The sequence below is a fragment of the Choloepus didactylus genome, chromosome 4, assembly GCF_015220235.1.
Source record: "Choloepus didactylus isolate mChoDid1 chromosome 4, mChoDid1.pri, whole genome shotgun sequence".
Lineage (NCBI taxonomy): Eukaryota > Metazoa > Chordata > Mammalia > Pilosa > Megalonychidae > Choloepus > Choloepus didactylus.
This window is the reverse complement of record NC_051310.1, coordinates 51,883,193-51,904,187: the sequence shown is the minus strand read 5'-3', so window position 1 is coordinate 51,904,187 and position 20,995 is coordinate 51,883,193. Positions and strand designations below refer to the sequence as shown.

The 20,995-nt window shown below is 35.7% G+C and overlaps 1 protein-coding gene across 1 annotated transcript in view; it reads left to right on the top strand.

Moving 5' to 3' along the window:
• LRRC9 (leucine rich repeat containing 9) overlaps positions 1 to 20,995 on the top strand; it is a 150,237-nt gene that overhangs the window by 56,443 nt on the left and 72,799 nt on the right. The window contains exons 13-16 of the mRNA XM_037832601.1: positions 12,631 to 12,763; positions 15,112 to 15,234; positions 15,846 to 15,961; positions 17,754 to 17,966. Of these exons, the coding sequence (XP_037688529.1) occupies positions 12,631 to 12,763; positions 15,112 to 15,234; positions 15,846 to 15,961; positions 17,754 to 17,966 (585 nt within the window). The remainder of the gene's footprint in view (positions 1 to 12,630; positions 12,764 to 15,111; positions 15,235 to 15,845; positions 15,962 to 17,753; positions 17,967 to 20,995) is intronic.

Below are 20,995 nucleotides of genomic sequence, written 5' to 3'. Positions count from 1 at the left end.
TAGAAAAGTATGTGTATCCTGGTGATTTGGGATGTAATGTCCTGTATATGTCTGTTAAATCTAATTCATTTATCAGATTGTTTACGTTTTCAGTTTCCTTATTGGTCTTCTGTCTGGTTGATCTATCTATAGGAGAGAGTGATGTGTTGAAGTCTCCCACAATTATTGTGGAAACATCAATTGCTTCCTTTAGTTTTGCCAGTGTTTCTCTCATGTATTTTGTGGCACCTTGATTGGGTGCATAGACATTTACGATTGTTATTTCTTCTTGCTGAATTGCCCCTTTTATTAGTATGTAGTGGCCTTCTTTGTCTCTCAAAACATCCCTGCATTTGAAGTCTATTTTATCTGAGATTAATATTGCTACACCTGCTTTCTTTTGGCTGTAGCTTGCATGAAATATTTTTTTCCATCCTTTCACTTTCAATTTCTTTGTGTCCCTGTGTGTAAGATGAGTCTCTTGCATGCAACATATTGATGGTTCATTTTTTTTGATTCATTCTGCGAATCTATATCTTTTAATTGGGGAGTTTAATCCATTTACATTCAACGTTAAAACCGTGAAGGCATTTCTTGAATCGGCCATCTTATCCTTTGGTTTATGTTTGCCATATTTTTCCCTCTCTCTATTAATATCCTTTATTGTACCCATACCGAATCTCTTTAGTACTGAACCTTTCTCCAAGTCTCTCTGTCCTTTCTTTGTTTCTCTGTCTGTAGGGCTACCTTTAGTATCTCCAGTAGGGCAGGTCTCTTGTTAGCAAATTCTCTCAGCATTTGTTTGTCTGTGAAAAATTTAAGCTCTCCCTCAAATTTGAAGGAGAGCTTTGCTGGATAAAGTATTCTTGGCTGGAAATTTTTCTCACTCAGAATTTTAAATATATCGTGCCACTGCCTTCTTGCCTCCATGGTGGCTGCTGAGTAGTCACTACTTAGTCTTATGCTGTTTCCTTTGTACGTGGTGAATTGCTTTTCTCTTGCTGCTTTCAGAACTTGCTCCTTCTCTTCTGTGTTTGACAGTGTGATCAGAATATGTCTCGGAGTGGGTTTATTTGGATTTATTCTATTTGGAGTTCGCTGAGCATTTATGATTTGTGTATTTATGTTGTTTAGAAGATTTGGGAAGTTTTCCCCAACAATTTCTTTGAATACTCTTCCTAGACCTTTACCCTTTTCTTCCGCTTCTGGGACACCAATGAGTCTTATATTTGGACGTTTCATATTATCTATCATATCCCTGAGGTCCATTTCGATTTTTTCAATTTTTTTCCCCATTCTTTCTTTTATGCTTTCATTTTCCATTCTGTCATCTTCCAGGTCACTGATTCGTTGTTCAACTTCCTCTAGTCTTGTACTATGAGTGTCCAGAATCTTTTTAATTTGGTCAACAGTTTCTTTAATTTCCATAAGATCATCCATTTTTTTATTTAGTCTTGCAATGTCTTCTTTCTGCTCTTCTAGAGTCTTCTTGATCTCCTTTGTATCCCGTACTATGGTCTCATTGTTCATCTTTAGTTCTTTGAGTAGCTGCTCTAGGTTCTGTGTCTCTTCTGGTATTTTGATTTGGGTGCTTGGGCTTGGGTTATCCATATCGTCTGTTTTTTTCATATGCTTTATAATTTTCTGTTGTTTTTGGCCTCATGGCATTTGCTGAACTTGATAGGGTTCTTTTAGGGTTTGTAGACCTATTGGAGTCCTTATCTCTAATTTATCAGATCTACAGCTTCGTGGAGTACACTTTCTCTAACTAACCAGCAGGTGGCGTCCACGAGCCACCTGTTCTCCACAAGCCAGTTCTCCCCTGCTTAGCCTTTTTGGTGAGTGGGGGAGTGAGTCTTGTGGGGCCCAATTGGTGTACCAAGCTTGCGTGTGTAGTTGGTGTTGCCTGCCCTGTATATGGGGCGTGTTACTGGGCAGTCGGGGAGGGGGAGTGGCCCTAACAATCAAATCTCCCTGATGATCCTAGAGTTTTAAAGCTGCTGCAATAGTCTAATCCTTCAGTTCAGTCCTGCCACAGTTTGTCTCTGCCACTGACCCACAAGTCCTTGGTATTGGCGTATGGCTCCTGAGACTTGCAAGTGGGCCCCTCTTCCAGGCTGTGCACCCCGGGTCCTCTGTTGAGGGATGACTGTGCTATGTCACAGGTGAGTGCCGTCCCCCCAGGGCAGTTCTGGGCTGCTGGGCTGTGTAGGGAGGCTCCCAGTCTGCTCAGCTCAAATGGTGGCTGAATGGGGCTTTGTTAATTCACACTGCTCCACCTTCCCAACTCTGGGACAATCAGCTGAGGTTGCAGGGAAGGCTAATGTCCACACCCAGTTTTGTGGTGTGTGCCTGTTATTTGAAGCACTTCCGTCACACTGGGTTGTCTGGGGCAGCTCTGGGCTATGGGGCTGGCGATGGGCAGGAGTGTTTCCTGTCCACCAGGATGGTGGCTGTGAGCGGACACCCCCCTTTTCTTGGGAAGTTGTGGTGTTTAGTGAATTTTCTCAGCCACTGGATTATTGCCTTTTGTCTCAGAGCTCTCTTAGTTCTGCTCTTGACTTGACGTGCCCAAATTGCAATTCTTTGACGCTTTCTGTATTGGGCTTCTTAGAGTAATCATTTTAGAAAAAGGAAAAAGGATTAAAAAAAAAAAAAAAAAAAGGGCCCTCCTCAGAGATCTAATGGGTTATTGAAATGCTAATAGACAAAGCAACCAGGGCCATTAAGGAAAGGTCCACAGGGCAGAGAGATCAGCTTTTCTTCGGGATTTGCATATGCGCCTCAAGGCCTGAGCTCCGCCCTTCCCCTTTCTGTGTTCACCAGAACTCCAAAAATCCTCTGCTTTTATTTTGGAGTTTTTCGTGTTATTTTTTTTTTTCTATGCCTGTCTCCTCTCTGCTGGGCTGGCAGCTCTCAGATTCTCTGGTGTCTGGTCTCAATCTATCTATGGTTGGAGTATGGATCAGTAGAATGAGTTTCCGAGAAGGGCTACCACTGCAGTTCTCCCTTCTCCTTCCCGGAGCTGGCAGCCCCTCCTCCCACGGGACTGAGCCTGGCAGGGAGGGGCGCGGGTCCCCTGGCCGCAAAAACTTACAGATTTCGCTGATCTCAGCAGTTCGACATTTTCATAAGTGTTGTATGAAGTATGCCCAAAGACAGATTGCTCTGTGGTGTCCAGTCCACGCAGTTCCTGGCTTTTTACCTACTTTCCTGGAGGAGTAACTAAAACTTACAGCTCACCAGTCTGCCATGTTTCCCCACCTCCTCTCTAAAGTTTAGTTTTTATACAAGTAAAAAGTGTGTTATATTGCTCTTATAGAAATCATAGCTTAATTAGTAGAAATATTTTCTGTAAAGTTTTGCAAACATTCAAGGTTAAGTTTGAATCCGATAATACTGTAAATACCGTCCTTTATTTTTGCTCACCCATGGTTCACCACCTGTAGTTCATCATCCATGGTTCAAACATATAGAATATGACCTAATTAAATGTACCCTAAATCAAGGCTCTATAAATACTCTATAACTTAAACAGAAGGGGTCTTCTGAGCTCATATCCAACTACATCTGGGAGGGACAGAAGTCCCCAGGCTTGGTAATGTGTCAATTTATTTTTGCATTATAAACGTGTTCCTTTTACCTTAAGTGCTCCTTCAGTAGTATGTGTTGAATTGGAAATCTTGTCTTGAGTGCTCTTTGCTTTTAAACTATTGTCTGTCCCTATACTCTTATTTGAGTGGGAGATTACTCAAAGCCTAAACCAGCTGAACCAGGTTAAGACTCAGGTATTTTCTAGAAGAAACTATAGGTTTGAGATGTAAAGAAACATACTGTAACCACTAGCACAAAGTCCCTTTAACAGCCCTGTTTGGCCAGTAAATAAAACAGTGGTTATAAGAGAATACGCTTAAAAAAGGTGGGGAAACAAGCTGTCATTTCATTTCTTCACCATTGATTGATCATTAGAAAAAGTTAATGACACTACCCTCTTGTATGAGAGTCTATAAACATTATATCTATCCCCATTTGGATTTAATCTGTTGTTCAAACAACTATGTTCTATGTATATTCATTTTATATTAGATGAAACATTGTGAATGTATAAAGGTATTATTTGTTTTCTAAGTTATCCATGCCTCCAATAGATATATCCATCAATTACTTGGTAATCACTGTGGTAAACCTAGCGTATATGTAAAAACTTAGTATCTTTACTTCAATTTGTCATCAAAACTCAAATGTTTAACAGTATTACATTGGCACACTACATTTTAAAAATAATAATAAAGAACTTTGCCAAGTAACTAATTAAATTGGGAAAACTTCTCCTCCTAGAGACCAAAAAGCAAATACTTTAGCCCATATCCTCCTAATATGCCCTACATCTGCTGAGATGGCTGCCTTGTGATGCATAAAAATGTGAGCATAGAGGAGCAGCCATGGGATGGCAAATAGCAAAAACATTATAAATCCCTCTCAAATACTCAGATTTAATAACTGTTACACAAGAATGTGAGGCTTATTCCCAGCTTCACCTTCATTCAGTACCCCACAGTATTAGACATATACATAAAACCAATATGCCTATAAAGAATTTAATGAAACTGAGAAGATAAAATACTTTCATGAATTTCAAAATTCATGCAAAATTAAATCATTGTGTTTTTTTGGTGGGAAATCCTTGTGAAAATATTGTTTATCACTGTTTCAAAATGCATTGACTAAAGTTTTTTAACTATTTAGCATTATTCTAACAAGTTAGAGTTTAATGGTAATTGTATGTTGTAAGATGTTTGCTTAAAATAAAATTTCCAAAATCATTTTGGTAACTTTTAATATAAAATTTAAAAATGTGTTTTTATTAAAAGGAAAAAAAAGTAATTTTATCCAGAAAATATTTGATGGGTCTATCTTTAAAAATTTTTTAAACCCTAGTCAAACAAAAGTTTAGTTTTCTGTGTTGAAGCGTAAAAAAAATAAATTAATAAATTTCCTTGGAAGCTGTTTTTAGTAAGAGGTTATTAAAAATATTTTCTGAATAATCAGTATAAAAGGCAGAAAATCTATTTCATCAAAATAACTTCTTGTACTTTATGTTAACTTTATCATGTCCTTGGTTGTTTAAGAATATTGTCTTCTAACCTTTAAAAGAGTTGTCTTTTAACTTTTAACTACTTCACTTTTAGTTAAACAAGAAACCAAATAGTGTTTCAAACCTGACAACTTTTAACATTTTGCTTTCTCAAGGTCAAGCCTAAAAAATATCTTTTTATTCCCAACAGTTGGAAAGAATTTGTTCTTTCACCTTGAAAAAAAATGAAGTCCTAAAATTGGCTAGGTTCATTAGATATGTTATAAGTTGCATGAGAAATATTTAGACAATGTTATAAAAATTAAAAATTTCTAGCCTTTTGGTTACTGATCTGCATAATATTAAACTACAATATAGTACTGCTAGTTGTGGTTTTAGTTATTTTTTAACATGTTAAATGTCACAAAACAACCAAATTTCCTTGTCAGTTACATTGCTTAAGTCGGATGCTTCTCTGAAAGTGCTTACATGTTTAAACTAGGCTCCTAGTACTGTGCATGGTGTCTCCTCATCTGAGTTATTGGCTAGACCTGTTTCTGTGGTCCCTAGAACTATAAAGGTATCAACTACATCACATGGACATGCTGTTACTGAAAACACCTTTTACTATGGACACTTTTGGCTCTGCCTGCCAGATAAAACTTGGTTGCTTTGGCTCTCCAATAGACACTGCCTCCAGACTGGCTGTGTTACACGATGCCAGAGGGCACTGTGAAACCATCCAATGGAACCCTGGAGTCCACCGTCTGTTTTATAGAGGACCAATGATGCTGCACTACAACATGTACAAAGAACCTACCTCGTGGAGCTATTATTGCCAAAATGAGGTGGTTGAAACTGAAAAACATAATGAACACTAAGGCCTGCTCCTATGGGGGAACAGCATGTATAGTATATAAGCTTAACACCTAATGCAGCTCAGAAAAAAAACTTGTGCATTTATTAGCATTAAGTGCTGCACGTGTATACCAAATGAATATAACAATATCTTCAATATTAAATGGTATGCAGGATGATATTGATCATGTTAAAGATTATAGTAAATTGCACTAATTTTCTGAGAGGTTAATTGATTTGTTATAAAATAGAAAATAGCCCTTATTAGCATGGTTTTTATTCTGCTTGCCATATGTTTGTCTTATTGTTGCCTGTATTGTATCTGTGGGTTTATGTCCAGAGCATCTTCCAGATTAATATAAGACCATCTTAACCCTTGCTCAGCAGGAAGCAGTTACAAGAAGGGAGACCTCTGCCCACTTTCCCTTTTATAAGAAATGCTCACAAGATACCGTTTCTTAAGAATAAGAAAATGTCTCATTAAAAAGAGGGGATTTTGAAGATGGCGGCATAGAGACGAGTGGAAGCTAAGTAGTCCCCCTGGAACAACTAAAAAAAACAAGAAACAACTAGTAAATAATCCAGAATAACTGCAGGGGGACAGACGTGACTGTCCACTTGTCATACACCAACCTGAATTGGGAGGAATGTCCGAGATCACAGCATAAAATCTGTAAGTAAGAACTGCACATCCAAATTAGGGGACCCCTCCCCCACAGCCTGAGCTATAAAGCCTCCTGGTGCCAGAGAGAAGCTTTCTCCCAGTGAGCGAATATAGCTCAGCTGAGCTCCAGCTGAGGTTTTAATTAGCAAGTTGGAACTGCTCACTATGAGGTGTGAATCCCCAACAAGTAGACAGAGGCTTTGGGTGACAACTGACCTTGGAGAGCCGCAGGGTCACCTTGGACTAGCTCTGTTCCTTTTTCGACTCAGTGGAGAAAGCCTCAGCCATTTTCAGTTCCCAGTTCTGTGACCCAGACGGGTGTAGCACAGGCAGAGAGAGACGAGACCACTGAAATGCTAATGACCTCCCCCTAGGGCATCTGTCTTCTCTAATAGGAAAGGGGTGGGGCCCAGCTCTACTACCTCCCTTTCATTCAGAACTTACACCAGTCAAGAATTATAGGCTAATCTTTGCATCAGGCAGAGAGCACCCCTGCATGGCCCAGTGGCCCGGGGCTTCCCTTGAGGGATGACGTGCACTAGGGACGTAGCACAGCCTTCCCTCAGCAGAGGTCCTGGAAGATCACAGCTGAGAAGGGGGACCCACTCAGAAAACCCAGGGACACTACATCAGTGCCGGCGGTTTGTGGGTCAGTGACAGAGAATATCTGGGGCAAAACTGAAATGAAGGCTTAGACTCTTGCAACAGCCTTGAATCTCCGGGAACACCTGGGAGGTTTGAATATTAAAGCAGTCCTGCCTCCCTGACCACCCAGATACACGCACCACGTTCAGGGTGGACAGCTCCAACAACAAACCCAAACTGAGTTCACCAACTGAACCCCACAAAAATCATTTCCCCACACACCACAGAGACAGAGTTGGGGACAACTGACTTGAGGGGTATAGGTGACTCACAGACGCCATCTGCTGGTTAGTTGGAGAAAGTGTACGGCACCAACTTGTATTTCTGAAAAATTAGATTGGTATTTTTTTTTTTTACAACTTGAAAGAACCCTATCAAGCAAAGCAAATGCCAAGAGGCCAAAAACAACAGAAAATCTTAATGCGTATGATAAAACCAGACGATATGGAGAACCAATCCCAAACACCCAAATGAAAATATCAGAAGAGACATAGTACTTGGCACAATTAATCAATCAATCACAATTGAGGAATGAAAACATGGCACAGGATATAAAAGACATGAAGAAGACCATGGAACAGGATAAACGGGACATAAAGAAGACCCTGGAAGAGCATAAAGAAGAAATTGCAAGATTAAATTAAAAAATAGATCTTATGGAAATAAAAGAAAGTGTTGGCCAAATTAAAAAGACTCTGGATACTCATAATACAAGATTAGAGGAAGCTGAACAACGACCCAGTGTTCTAGAGGTCCACAGAACAGAAAATGAAAGAAGAAAAAAAAGAATGGAGAAAAAAATCGAAAAAATTGAAAAAGATCTCAGGGATACGATAGAAAAAATAAAACATCCAAATTTAAGACTCATTGGAGTCCCAGAAGGGGAAGAGAAGGGTAAAGGTCTAGAAAGAGTATTCAAAGAAATTGTTGGGGAAAACTTCCCAAACCTTCTACACAATATAAATACACAAAGCATAAATGCCCAGCGAACTCCAAATAGAATAAATCCAAATAAACCCACTCCAAGACATTTTCTGATCAGACTCTCAAATACTGAAGAGAAGGAGCAAGTTCTGAAAGCAGCAAGAGAAAAGCAATTCACCACATACAAAGGAAACAACATAAGACTAAATAGTGACTACTCAGCGGCCACCATGGAGGCAAGACGGCAGTGGCATGACATATTTAAAACTCTGAGGGAGAAAAATTTCAAACCAAGAATATTTTATCCTGCAAAACTCTCCCTTAAATTTGAGGGAGAGCTTAAATTTTTTACAGACAAACAAATGCTGAGAGAGTTTGCCAATAAAAGACCTGCCCTACTTCAGATACTAAAGGGAGCCCCACCAACAGAGACACAAAGAAAGGAGAAAGAGATATAGAGAATTTTAACAGACATATATAGAACCTTACATCCCAAATCACCAGGACACTCATTTTTCTCTAGTGATCATGGATCTTTCTCCAGAATGGACCATATGCTGGGACATAAAACAAGCCTCAATAAATTTAAAAACAAAACAAAACAAAACAAAAAACAATTGAACATATTCAAAGCACAATCTCTGACCACAATGGAATACAAATAGAAGTCAATAATTTTTGAATTGTAACTCCACTATTTACTTCCTACATGATATAAAATACACAAACTCTAATGACAAATCAGTGGTTTTGAACTCAATGTAAAATATGTAATGTTTGAAAGAACTATATAAAGGTGGGAGAATGGAGGAGTATAGGTACATAGTTTATGTGTCCCATTGAAATTAAGTTGGTATCAAAGAAAAACAAGATTGTTATGGATTTAAGAGTTTAATTTTAAGCCCCACAGTAAACACAAAGAAATTATCAGAGGATATGACCATAGAGATGAAAAGTAGGGTATGGATTAAGAGAAATGGGGGAAGGGGCAATGGGGAGTTAAGAAATGAGTGTAAGGTTGCTGTTTGAGGTGAAGGGAAATTTCTAGTAATGGATGGTGGGAAGGTGATAGCATTGCAACATTCTAAATGTGATTAATCCCACTAATGGAATGCTAGGGAGGGGGTGGAATGGGAAGATTTAGGCTGTATATATGTTTCCACAATTGAGGAAAAAAAAAAAAGTCTAAATAGATGACAATTGAATGCCAAGGATGAACCTGGATGGGATTGGAGGATGGAGGACAGGACGCTCAAAGGGACACAGTTGAGACATAAGGAAAAGGAAATATAGAATGTAAGCTTTGTATCATTGGTGAATCTCTTGTACCTCTTAGCTGTGCTTAATGGGATTGCATAAAAGAATGTTCCTGTTCATGGGAATCATATATGTGAATTATAGTGTTTGTTCAAGGATGTGTGCAGCTAGCTCTCATATATTCAGAAGACAGAGCAATAGATGATGGATGATAGATAGGGAGAGAGGGAGGTAGGGAGGGAGGGAAAGAAATAAAGGTGTGACAACATGTTAAAGTTAGTGGATCAGGGTATCGGGGGCTGGGGTCAGGGAATGCTGGAGTTCTGTGTATGGGGTTTGTATTGTTTTTGCAACTGTTCCTATAACTTTGAATTTATTTCAAAATACAATGTAAAGAAAAGGGGGGGGATTTTGATAGCTGGATAAGTAGAAAATACTCAATACAATTCTTTAGCTGGAAAGTGCTTAGTATAGTCTTCAATAGCCAACAAAGGGAAAAAAAAAATGTTTATTAAGAACCCTTCACTCAAGCAGCCTTGAGTTATTCCATCTTTTAATAACTTGCTATTGCTCTAATCTCGTCAACAACAACAAAAACTTATTCTCAGTTCCCGGAAACTTTCCCAGCATTGCCTGAAGTAACATACAAGGGATGTAACCATATGGTCTCATAAACAGTACCTTCTTAAAAAACAAGCCTGAATGAGGGGAGGACTTCAAGATAGCAGGAGATTCCAACCAAACGGCTTTCTCTCTTCTATTTTTTTTTCCTTTCTGCTTTCTTCTGGATTCTGGCCATTTCTTTGTCTGTTTTGAGTTATAAAAGCCCAAACCACTCTTCTCACTCTGAACTGGTTTTGGAAAGTTTTTTTTCCTCCAGGTCCTTGTTGATGCAGCTTCAATAAACTCACCTTCTCACCAAAGCAAAGAGACTTGTTTCTCTGTTTGATGCGGGATCAGGTGGGCCTGACTAGAGCTGTGCTTTCTGACAGTTATCATTATCAAATATCAAATGTCCCAAATGAAGTATGCATGCGACTTCTGATTCTCCTAAACGCAGCTCAATGTCATGCCTCCCTTTGATGAAATGCTGCCTCTTACTTTTTCCCTGTAGAAAACTTACTCATCTCAGCTCAAAGACTTGTGCCTCTGTGAAGCCTTTCCTGAATTTTCAAGCAGTCAGAACCCTCTTACCTACTTTGCAGGTTATTTTTTTTTTTTAAAAGGTAAATTAAAATGGGGAACCGTAAACAAATGCTTTACTCAACAAACCTTTTATTATAACTTAAAACATATAAATTTACATTCATTTTTTCAATCTTTTTGCATAAGACCAAAGCCTTTAAGTATGAGATTGGAACTCTTAGGTAGTCTTTCTTACGTAAACCACAACCAAATTTCTTATTAGTCTTGTGTTCTTCAATGTTGAACATGAACTTAAAGATTCTTGAAAAGCGACTAGAGTGCAAGAGTTCATCTAGTTTGTCTGATCCCCTCTTCCAACACCAAAATTTTCCATTTGCCTCACCCAGCCGTACTTTGACAGAAATTTTTAATGATCAGCCTTTATTGAGTCTTACCAAAGTTTTCCACTAATTTTTTGTAGAAACAACTTTCCTTCTTTTATTTCATTGCTTTATGTAATACATATATATATATAATTTCAATAACAAATACAACTGGCATAAGCAAGTTTGCAAACAAAATTAACTGACTCTTGATAAACATACAACATGATTGGGTGGCATAGAAGTACATTAGTGTTTTAAAAAGTACCCTCTTATTCTTGAATTATCACCAAACTCTAGGTTATTAAGAGAACAGAAAATACTGGGTAATCCTATAAGTGGGTTAAGTGGACGTTGATTAAGTGGAGATTAGTTGAGAGGTTTTGTTTTGTTTTTTGTAGTACATTCATTATCTTGAAATGTAATTATTTGTGTGCATTTCCATATTAGTCCTTGAGAACAGGGACTTTGTTTATAAAGTAGATTCACAGTAGAAATCTGCTAAAAGAATGGATGGGTGATGGGTAGATGGATGGCAATCACATCCATTTCTATACCTTTAAATGTTTTCCTTTTTTTGAAAGTACTTCCTTGTAATTTTCTGGCTAGTGGAATTATGTCTAATCTTCAAGGCCTAGCCATGAACTCATCATCTCTACAAACTCTTTTCTAATCACTTCGATTAAAAAGGATATCTTATTTGACACATCTTATATTTTTAATTATTAAGTATAATTCATATCTTCCCTTCAGCTTAATTGAGGGCCAAAACCATGCTATAGCCTCACAATGCCACACACATAAGTTGTATCCAGTGAATATTTGGTGAAGTTCATTAGAAGTCTAAGAGGGATACTTGCTGGAGTTTGTGGTCATATGAGCCACATTTTAGTATGCATTTTTAAAAAACCTCTTTGGGTAACAGATTTCGATAAGAAAAAAATATACATGTAAGCAATTCAGCATTTACAGAAAAGATATATTTCTAAATCAAATGTCTATGAACATTAAAGTATGATAATTTCAAAACTCTGAAATTGTAACAAGGATGAGTAGACCTGAGTCAAATCATGGCACTACCAATGTGTAGTTCTGTCCTTGAGCAAATTGTATAATCTCTCTTAGCTTTAGTTTTCTTAATACTTAGAAGAGAGATTTTTGTTTGCTTTTTGGAGCTGCTTTCACAGTAAGTAATATGAATATTACTGACAAAATACTTTCAAGAAATAAAGCTAGTATAGTGCAAACTAAGATTTCCATGCATCAACATGATAAATGTTTTGTGTCTGGAAAAGAATGTAGATTATTAGACAAAAAATTATGATATAACAAGAAGCTTCACTGATGTACTATTAATCTACTATCTCATTCCCACAGGGTTTTCTTTTTGGAAGATTGCTAGTGGAGTACTCATTGAAAATGTGTAAAACTGTTGCTCCTGCACCACAAAGCATTGTCAGTCTTGACTTTGGCTTCTTTTCCAGGAGCAAATTTTGTTCTGTATCATTTTTCATAAACATATTTGCATATGAGTTTAAGATATTATATAAATGGCTTAGCAGAATGGAGTTACACATGAAAGTTATCTACTTCTTTTCAGTGAGTCTAGCCTGCAAATTTATTTGCCCAGACATATAAACATAAAATAATAAACCATCTGTATTGAAGTTGAAGTCTTGTTAATTTTGTAAAAATACCCAGACTTTGTTTTTTCTTTGCAGCTGCCTCTCAGAAAAGAAGCTGTTATTCTTGCTAACAGCCTAAGTCTGTGTGAGTGTCCCAGAATTGAATTTCTACAGCAAAAGTCCAAGGATGAGAAGAAAAACTCTTTTGAGCATGAACTCTTCAGACATGGTATGATAAATATTCAGTATTTTTGAACTGTTACATTGAAAGTTATCAAATTTATTAATCATTTTCATATACTTTTTCACACTTGGTTTTATCAAACCAGGAGATTTTCTGGAAACCATGTAACTTAGCATTTACCATTTTAGTGATGCATGACTTTCTAATCTATTACTTCAGTCAGGTTGTCAAGAAATATTTATTGATTGATTATGTGTCAGCATTAATAGGAAGAAACTCATTTATTATGCTCTCTGGACCCCAAAAAGACATGTTCACCCAATCCTAATATCCCAAAAGCCTTAAGTCATTTCAGTAACATCTCTAACTTCAAAGGCTCAGCAAAATCAGCCATGGGTGTCGTTCATCCAGGGGCAAAATCCTCTCCATCTGTGGACATGTGAAACCTAGAAAACAAGTTCTATGGTTTCAAAATACAATGATGGGACATGCATAGGACAGAAATATCCATTTCATACAGCTCATGTGAAATAACCCTTTTCACAGTCTGCTTTTATTCAGTAAGTTGTGCCCTAAAAATGTCATAAAAAAAATTTTATTTCATTCTTTCACACACACACACACACACACACACACACACACACACACACACACACCAAATTCATAGGAAAGAGAAAAGAGAACTTGGCCCATGTCTATGAGATAATCATGTAAAACACTCTGGAAGGTAGGCCTTATTTGCCTTGAATCATCATAATATAAGATGATAAGAAAACCTGGTTTGTGAAGACTGGGATCCTTAAATCAGTTATAGCCTAACATAGGATAAAGACAAATTGTGAAGTGTTTGGATTGCTTTATTAGTTGCCTTATAAAAGATAAACTTTTTTATTATTAGTTTTTTATTTACAAATACTCTCCTACCAAGCAAAAGAGATAAGCTTTTGATATTTAATTTATTCATGGTCCTCAGTATTTGTCTGCAGCCTGAATATTTGTATAAATATAAATGCATGAGCCAATGTGTAGGATACTTCTGGGAGGGGATTCTTTGGCATCTGCAGGCTAGGGAAAAAGACAAACTCATCTCATCCTCCCTGGCTCACCGTCTTCTGCTGTTCATTCTTCAGTTCCACAAATATTTATTGAATGTTTACTGTGTGTTAGGCACTTGGTAAGTGACAGGGATACAATCTATGCAAAACTAGATACAGTACCTCCTTTATGGTGCTTAATATATTAATAAATAATCACATAAATAGATGTAAAATTACAATTATCATAAGGACTACAAAGATGAAGTATCAATGCACAGTACCAAAGAATGTGTAAGAAAGAAAATTGATCAGAATTTGAACAAAAATTTGGTTAACTTAATTCTATAAGAGTGATATTCTAGGCTTCAGACTATAGTTTTGCTAAGGAAGTTCATGCTGAATTAAATTATGTGTATTTTGCAGTTGTTCAGTCAGTTAACAATAATCATAAAATTAAGAAATTAAGCAGTTTATTGAATCTAGAAAGGTTCTTACTTGAAAAAAACACTTGCTTCTCTTCTTTCATTCTTCTTCATTCCATTTCATGAATGGGAATGTTCTACTAGATCTTTCTGGAACATGTTTTTTTAAAAAAAATTAGGTTGATATAGTCCCACAAGCTCCCAATTTACATTTTATAATTTGTACAGCTTTAAAAAAAAAAGTCACTTGAATATTTTATTGTAGTGACTGGAAGATATTTTTTTGGATTACTCCTAGAGCTCCTTAGGATCTAATGAATGTTAAGAATCAAAGGGAAAAGAAGCATCCACACATTCATTAGAAACATATTGAGTGCCTCCCATGATCCAGTCTATGTGCTAGGTGCTGATGATACAGAGATGAATGTTTACCCAATTAACAACAACCAACAAAACTCATTTTCTTATTTTAAATTACTTCTTAAACTACTTATTTTAATTACTTTTCTTATTTTAAACTATTATTTAAAAACATTTCTAAATCATTCTGTTCTTTCCTTCTTCCTCTCTGTACAACTTGGCTCAATATAATCCTAGGACACTGTAGAATTCTCTTTTATAGCCATTTCATTTTTTCAGCAAGTATTTATTGAGCCCCTACTTGGGGTCACAGAGTGTGCCATATGCTGTACAGTAGTAAACAAGTTAGCCAGGATCTCTGTCTTTACAGAACATGTAGTCAAGTTGGGAAAACTGTTAAGATTAATTATTAAGATTAATTATGTTAAGATTAATTATTGTTAAGATTAACATAAGATTAAGATTGTTAAGATTAATTATTGTTAATCAATTATTGTTAATAATTGATTAACAATAATTGTTGTTAAACAACAATTAATTATTGTTAAAGTGATTTCTGTTTTTTCACATTTAGGTATCCTCCTCATCACGAAGGTTTTCCTTGGTCAGAGTGTTCAGGCTCATGAACAAGACTCCATCAGCCAAGCCAACTATCCAATGGTTAATTCAGTGTGCATTCCACAGGAATATTTGCTAAGTATGTCTGCTATAAAGAGAAATATACTTTCATCTTTCTAAATACAAAATGAATTTAATACAGCTGCTTAAAATCTGACCTTACTAAACACAGTTTTTTTACTTTTCAAAAAAATCTATTTATAGATACTAATGAGCTTCTATTTCTCCATTCCCTACCTCAATGATATATTTGCATGAGCAGATATCTTATTTCATAAAATTTTGTTTTATGTTTTTATATTGTGTTAATTATGTTTATATAATTATTTAGTTCTCAAATAATTTAAAAAATCACCCAACTAATAAAGGCTTTGGAGTAATATATTTATCAAAAATATATGGCCATATTGAATAGAAAATGAAAAAATATGAAAAGGAAAAGGATATGAATAATATTAAATCCATTAGTCTAGTGAAAGAATGACCTGTAAGTATTTGCAGAGTTAAGAAGCTGTCTCTTGGGGTGGGGGGAGAGATAAAAGAAAAATAACTCAATAATATAGTATTAGAACTTAACTGGTTTTGTTGTTTATTAATCTAAGTAAGAATGAAAAAATATATTTCATTTTGAATTGTTTTGAGTTTTTTTTGTTGTTCATTTTGCTTGTTTTGTTTTTGTTTTTACTCTAGATTCTATCATGGGACAAAGAAATTGTGATTGTGGCTTTCGGCAGTGCAAGTGGTTTGTCTTCGATCATGATCTTGTTTTGCCAGAATACATCGTTGAATTTGAGTATATTACAATGGTATGACTGTTATGTATTTTTAAAACTGGAATTGCTTAAATGGGAAAATAACAGTAGTTTGAATTCTAATAATAGTATGTCAAACTTAAACCACATATAATGGTTATTCTGTGAAGGATTTAAAGGATTTTCATAAAAGTCATTATGACACCTACATATTTTTATTAAACAAATATATAATACAAGTATTATATGGCTATATTCTCACTGAAAAAAATCAAACTATATTTAAGATAATAGAGAAAAGCATGAAAACCCACCTTCACTTCAACCCCATTGCCACTCCCTTGCATCAAGATATCCACCATTAACAGCTTTGTGGGTTTGCTTTCAGTCCTTTTTCTGGATTTTATGTATATAACACACACATATCATTTCACATAATGAGATCAAGCTCTTAAGTATTCTGTGATGCTTTTTGCCCTTAACAATATGTTTTGGACATATTTCCACCTCAGCTCAATATAGGTCTATACTTCATTCTTTTGGTGATTGCATACTATTCAGTGATAATATCATTTGACTCTTTCTCTGTTGGTAAGCCATATAGATTGTTTCCACGTTTTTACTATTAAAAACAGGATTGCAGTAAATGTCATTGTAGATGCTTCTTTATACAAAGATACATCCTTATACAAATTTTTTTGCATTTAGCCAATGCTGGACCATTTTACAAATTTCTAACAGTATGTGAGTCTTATTTCTTTGCTTTCTTGTCAGCACTTGATAGTATCAGTCTTTTTTTTGCCACTCTGATGAGCAAGAAGAAGAGGATATTTCATTTTTTTTTAATATTCTTAATGATTATTTAGTTTTGTGAATCACCTTTTCATATCTTACCATTTTTCTATTGGACTCTGGCTTTTTCATATTGTTTGGGAAAACCCATCATATTCATTCTGCATATTAATCCTTTATCTGATACATAGATTTCAAATATTTTCTGCCTCTTATGTTTTAAGTTTGTTATTTTTAACAAAAAATTGTCATTTTAATTTGTAATTTCTAAGTTAATCTTTAAGAAATCAAACTTTTTCCTGTGTGGGTTTCTGGTTTTATGTCTTGTGCCAAAAACTTATATAAATATTCTTTATTTTCTCCCAATATTTACGTAGCTTGTTTTAAAACTTTACCTTTTTAAATCCATGTAGTAATTGCTTTGACAGGTAGGGGGTCAAAATTAAGTTTCTTAAAAATGAATAACTATTTGTCCAAGCATCACCTTTTCTTGCTCTATTTTAAAATAGCATGTTTAACATTAAAATTGTTTTTATGAGGGTCTTTTTCTAGATCTCTCTATTCTGTTCCACTGATCTCTTTGTCTATTCTTGGGACCATCACATATTGTTTGGTTATAGTATGTTTTGATATGTGACAGGGCAAATCCCTCCCTCCCTCACTCTGAACATAAAGTTTTTTGATCTGCTCTTCAAAGTGATATCTCCTGTATATGTTTTGACTAGATGTTACATTTCTGCTCCTATTTCTTTGTCAATTCAATCCCTTCTGCTTTATGTCTTAAATTTCTAGTCCTTTGTTGGCACTCTTAGGAAATATTTTTAAAATTATGTTTTGCTATTTTTTTAAGGAATTTTTAGTAGGAGGGGCTGGACACACTCATGCTTAGCCCACACTCTGAATTTTCTCTCACAGATTTTTTAAGTGATTCTGATCATCATAGATATTCCTATATCACTGAAAGAAGTTAATTCATCTTTTCTACATAGTGTATTTCTTTTTCAAAATGATAAATACAGCAACTGAATTTTCAACATTTTTAATAATTTTTTAGGTCAAGGCTCACTCTTTGTTTTCTTCATTCAACAATATTATTCTAGAAGACAGCAAAAAAGATTCAGAAAGATCGATATTGTCCCAGGATTTGAAATTTGATGATGAAGTTCTGAAAATGGAGCCCAGGATCAAGCCCAGACCAAAACTTATTAGTTTGGATGATAAAACAATACTTTCTCTTGCCAAGACTAACATTTACAGTCATATTGTGGTGAGTATTATGAGGAATAAAATTTGGGGACTGAGACCTTGAACTTGGAATCAGAATCTACAATGTGAAGTATAAATAGATGCTATACCCACCTACCTGATGACTCCGGGTATCATGCTAAGTTAAAAGTGCCCAGCTTCCTTCTTCCAGGAGAATTAGATCATGCTGTCCAACTGTAATATAATAGGGGCCACATATGTGATTTAAAATTTTCTAGTGGTCACAATAGAAAAGTAAAAAGAAATAGGTGAAATTTTAATAGTATATTTTAATTAACGCAATATATCCAAAATATTGTAATTTAACACACAATCAGTAGGGAGATTCATTTATGAGATATTTGAAATATGGAGTATGTTTTACATTTACGGCACATCTCATTTCAAGCTAGCCACGTTTCAGGTGCTCACTGTCCATGTGTGGCTAGAATACCTTAGGTCTAGAGGCTTGCAAGGGATTTTATTATTGAGTAATCAGTAAGTTCAAATGATGAAGATGAAGAAAGAAATCAGTTTCTAGGACTAATCAATGTAAAATATGGGAGCTTTATCTTTACAAAATTAATTGACGGAATTTTAGTTAATTATTAAAGCTACTTTCTTTATACTGAGGCAAATCTATTGAGATATTATGTCCACCTCAATCTCTCTCATATCTGTCCATTTATAATCTGCTGCTAAACTACCGTCATCTCTGACCTGGATTACTGCCATAGCCTTCTAATTGGGCTCCCAGCACTCTACCACCACAACATGGCACAACCACAGGAGATACCATTCACCTTATATTCTATTAATATGCTTTTGGATGCCATTCACTGTACAACTGACTACAAGGTGGCAAATCTAGGAAAATCCCTCCTAGAGCTATGCAACAGACACCCTGTCCTGCTTTCAGTTTGAGCTCCCAATTCATTTTCCAAATTGAAGCAAGAGTCATCTTTTCAAAATGCAAATCTGATCATGTAACCTCTGTTTCCCCTTACCATTCCTACTTAAAATTCTCACATGGCTCTTTTGCTTTTTAAATAAAACCAACTTCCTTTATGTAGCCTATAAGATTTTGCATGGCCTGGTACCTTGCCTACATTTCCAGTCCCTTTTCATTTTACTCTCTCTCTCTAGCTCTCTGAGATCAGCCTCTTTTCTTTTTATCATATGTGCTGTTTTTGCTGCCAGCACAGGGCATCTGTACTTTCTGGTCTTTCTGCATGAAATGTTCTCCCCTGGACCTCCTTCTCCTAGATCTTTTAGATCTATAGAGAAGCGTTAGAGCCTTCCCTGACCTCTGAGTTTAGGTCAGATTACTTTGTTATAAGCTATGTGTCTGTAAATTCCTTGGGGGGAGAAGTATGGCTCTTCCTTGTCATGTGTGTCCCTAGCACAAGAGCCACCATATAAGGTGGTACAAAGCTACATTGCACAAGAGGGCCACATCTAATGGGCACCTTCCACATCATGGAATAGTGTATCTACTACAAAAATTTTCTACATATGTTGGTAAAATTTCTTGTTCTAAAAAAATCAGTATAATGAAACAATTTTCTAAAAGCTGGAAACAAAAGTGTCTTGAGAAAATGGTACCTTTTTCTCATTTACTCATAACCATTGTATGGACTAGCATCAGTCAGCTCTGCTAGTACCTAGCACAGTACGTGGAACACATTTGACACTCCTCAGATATTTGTTTTGTTTTGTTTTGTTTTTTAAAAAAAGAATGTCTTCTTTAGCCAAAGGTTCTTGCAGAGAACGTGTTGTTTGATCCTGCAGAAGTAAAACAACAACAACAACAACAACAACAAAAAGAACCTGATACACCTCAAGAGGACAGATTATTCTTACATGACTTGTATCAGATAAATACTCCTATCCTTCTGTGTGTGCACTGAAAGCTGAACTACAGATAAAAACTCAAAGATGATTTTTGTTTTCTTGAAAGTCAATTACATTTGCTGCATTGCTACGTTTCTGGATCCATTGTTTAAGAAGACAAATTTTTTCTCAAGCAATCGAATGAAATAAAGAATGCAAAAATATTTTTTAAATAAGTGAGGTCAATAATTTTAAGTCCACTTCTGAAAAGATTCAGAAAACATCTCCTTTGAGGAGTTTATAGGATTGCTTTAGTGACACTGCATCATTACCATATACCAAATATTCAATTCCAAGAGATAAAGAGGAGATTAAGTCTTTACTTTAGCCAGTTATTAGAGAGGAAGGAAAACATCATAACATGATGGCCATCTTGACCATAAATCACAATCTTTATCATAAATGTGCAATAGAGTGATTTCAGAGACAGTCTTACGTCTGAGAATTTATTGCTTCTGGACTATAATGTCAAGATCTAATATTTGAGTAATAAATTTTAATAATAAAATTTTAATAATGAAATGTTTGAAAAATGAATGTCTTCTAATTTAATTGGGTTCCCATTCCATGCATTGCTGTTGGTTAAAGAGATTGAATAAAGATTAAAAAAAAAAAAAAAAAAAAAAAAACAGTAGCCCAAAGTAGGTCCCTCTGTCATCTTTGGTTTTATCATTTGAAACACACCACACACACACACCACACACCACACACACACACGAGAAGAGGGAAATAGGGCTTCATATTACCTAGGCCTGCTTGTGACTCCTAGGTGACTTTGCATTAATTTATTACTATCCATAGCAGATGAATGGAAAGGTCTTTTTTTTTTTCATCTTTAATCTGCCCTATGCTGCCTATGCCAGCAAATCTTCTAGGGATTCTCGTAAGAATACTAGATATATACAACAAGAATGTTTGGACATCACAACCTTTCCACTCCTTCCTTTGTTGCTGTTAATATAAGAGAAATTCAGGGTAACATACCTCTTATCTGCTTATCCATCTTCCCCACTAGTTTGAATTTCTTGTGACATATAGCACTATATAGAAATGAAAACCCCAGAGTTTTCCAAAGTGTATCTCTTATAGTTCAATTAAACAATAGAAATTAGAGTTGTCAGTTATTGATGTTGGCTTTTGCATTGATTATGTACCTAA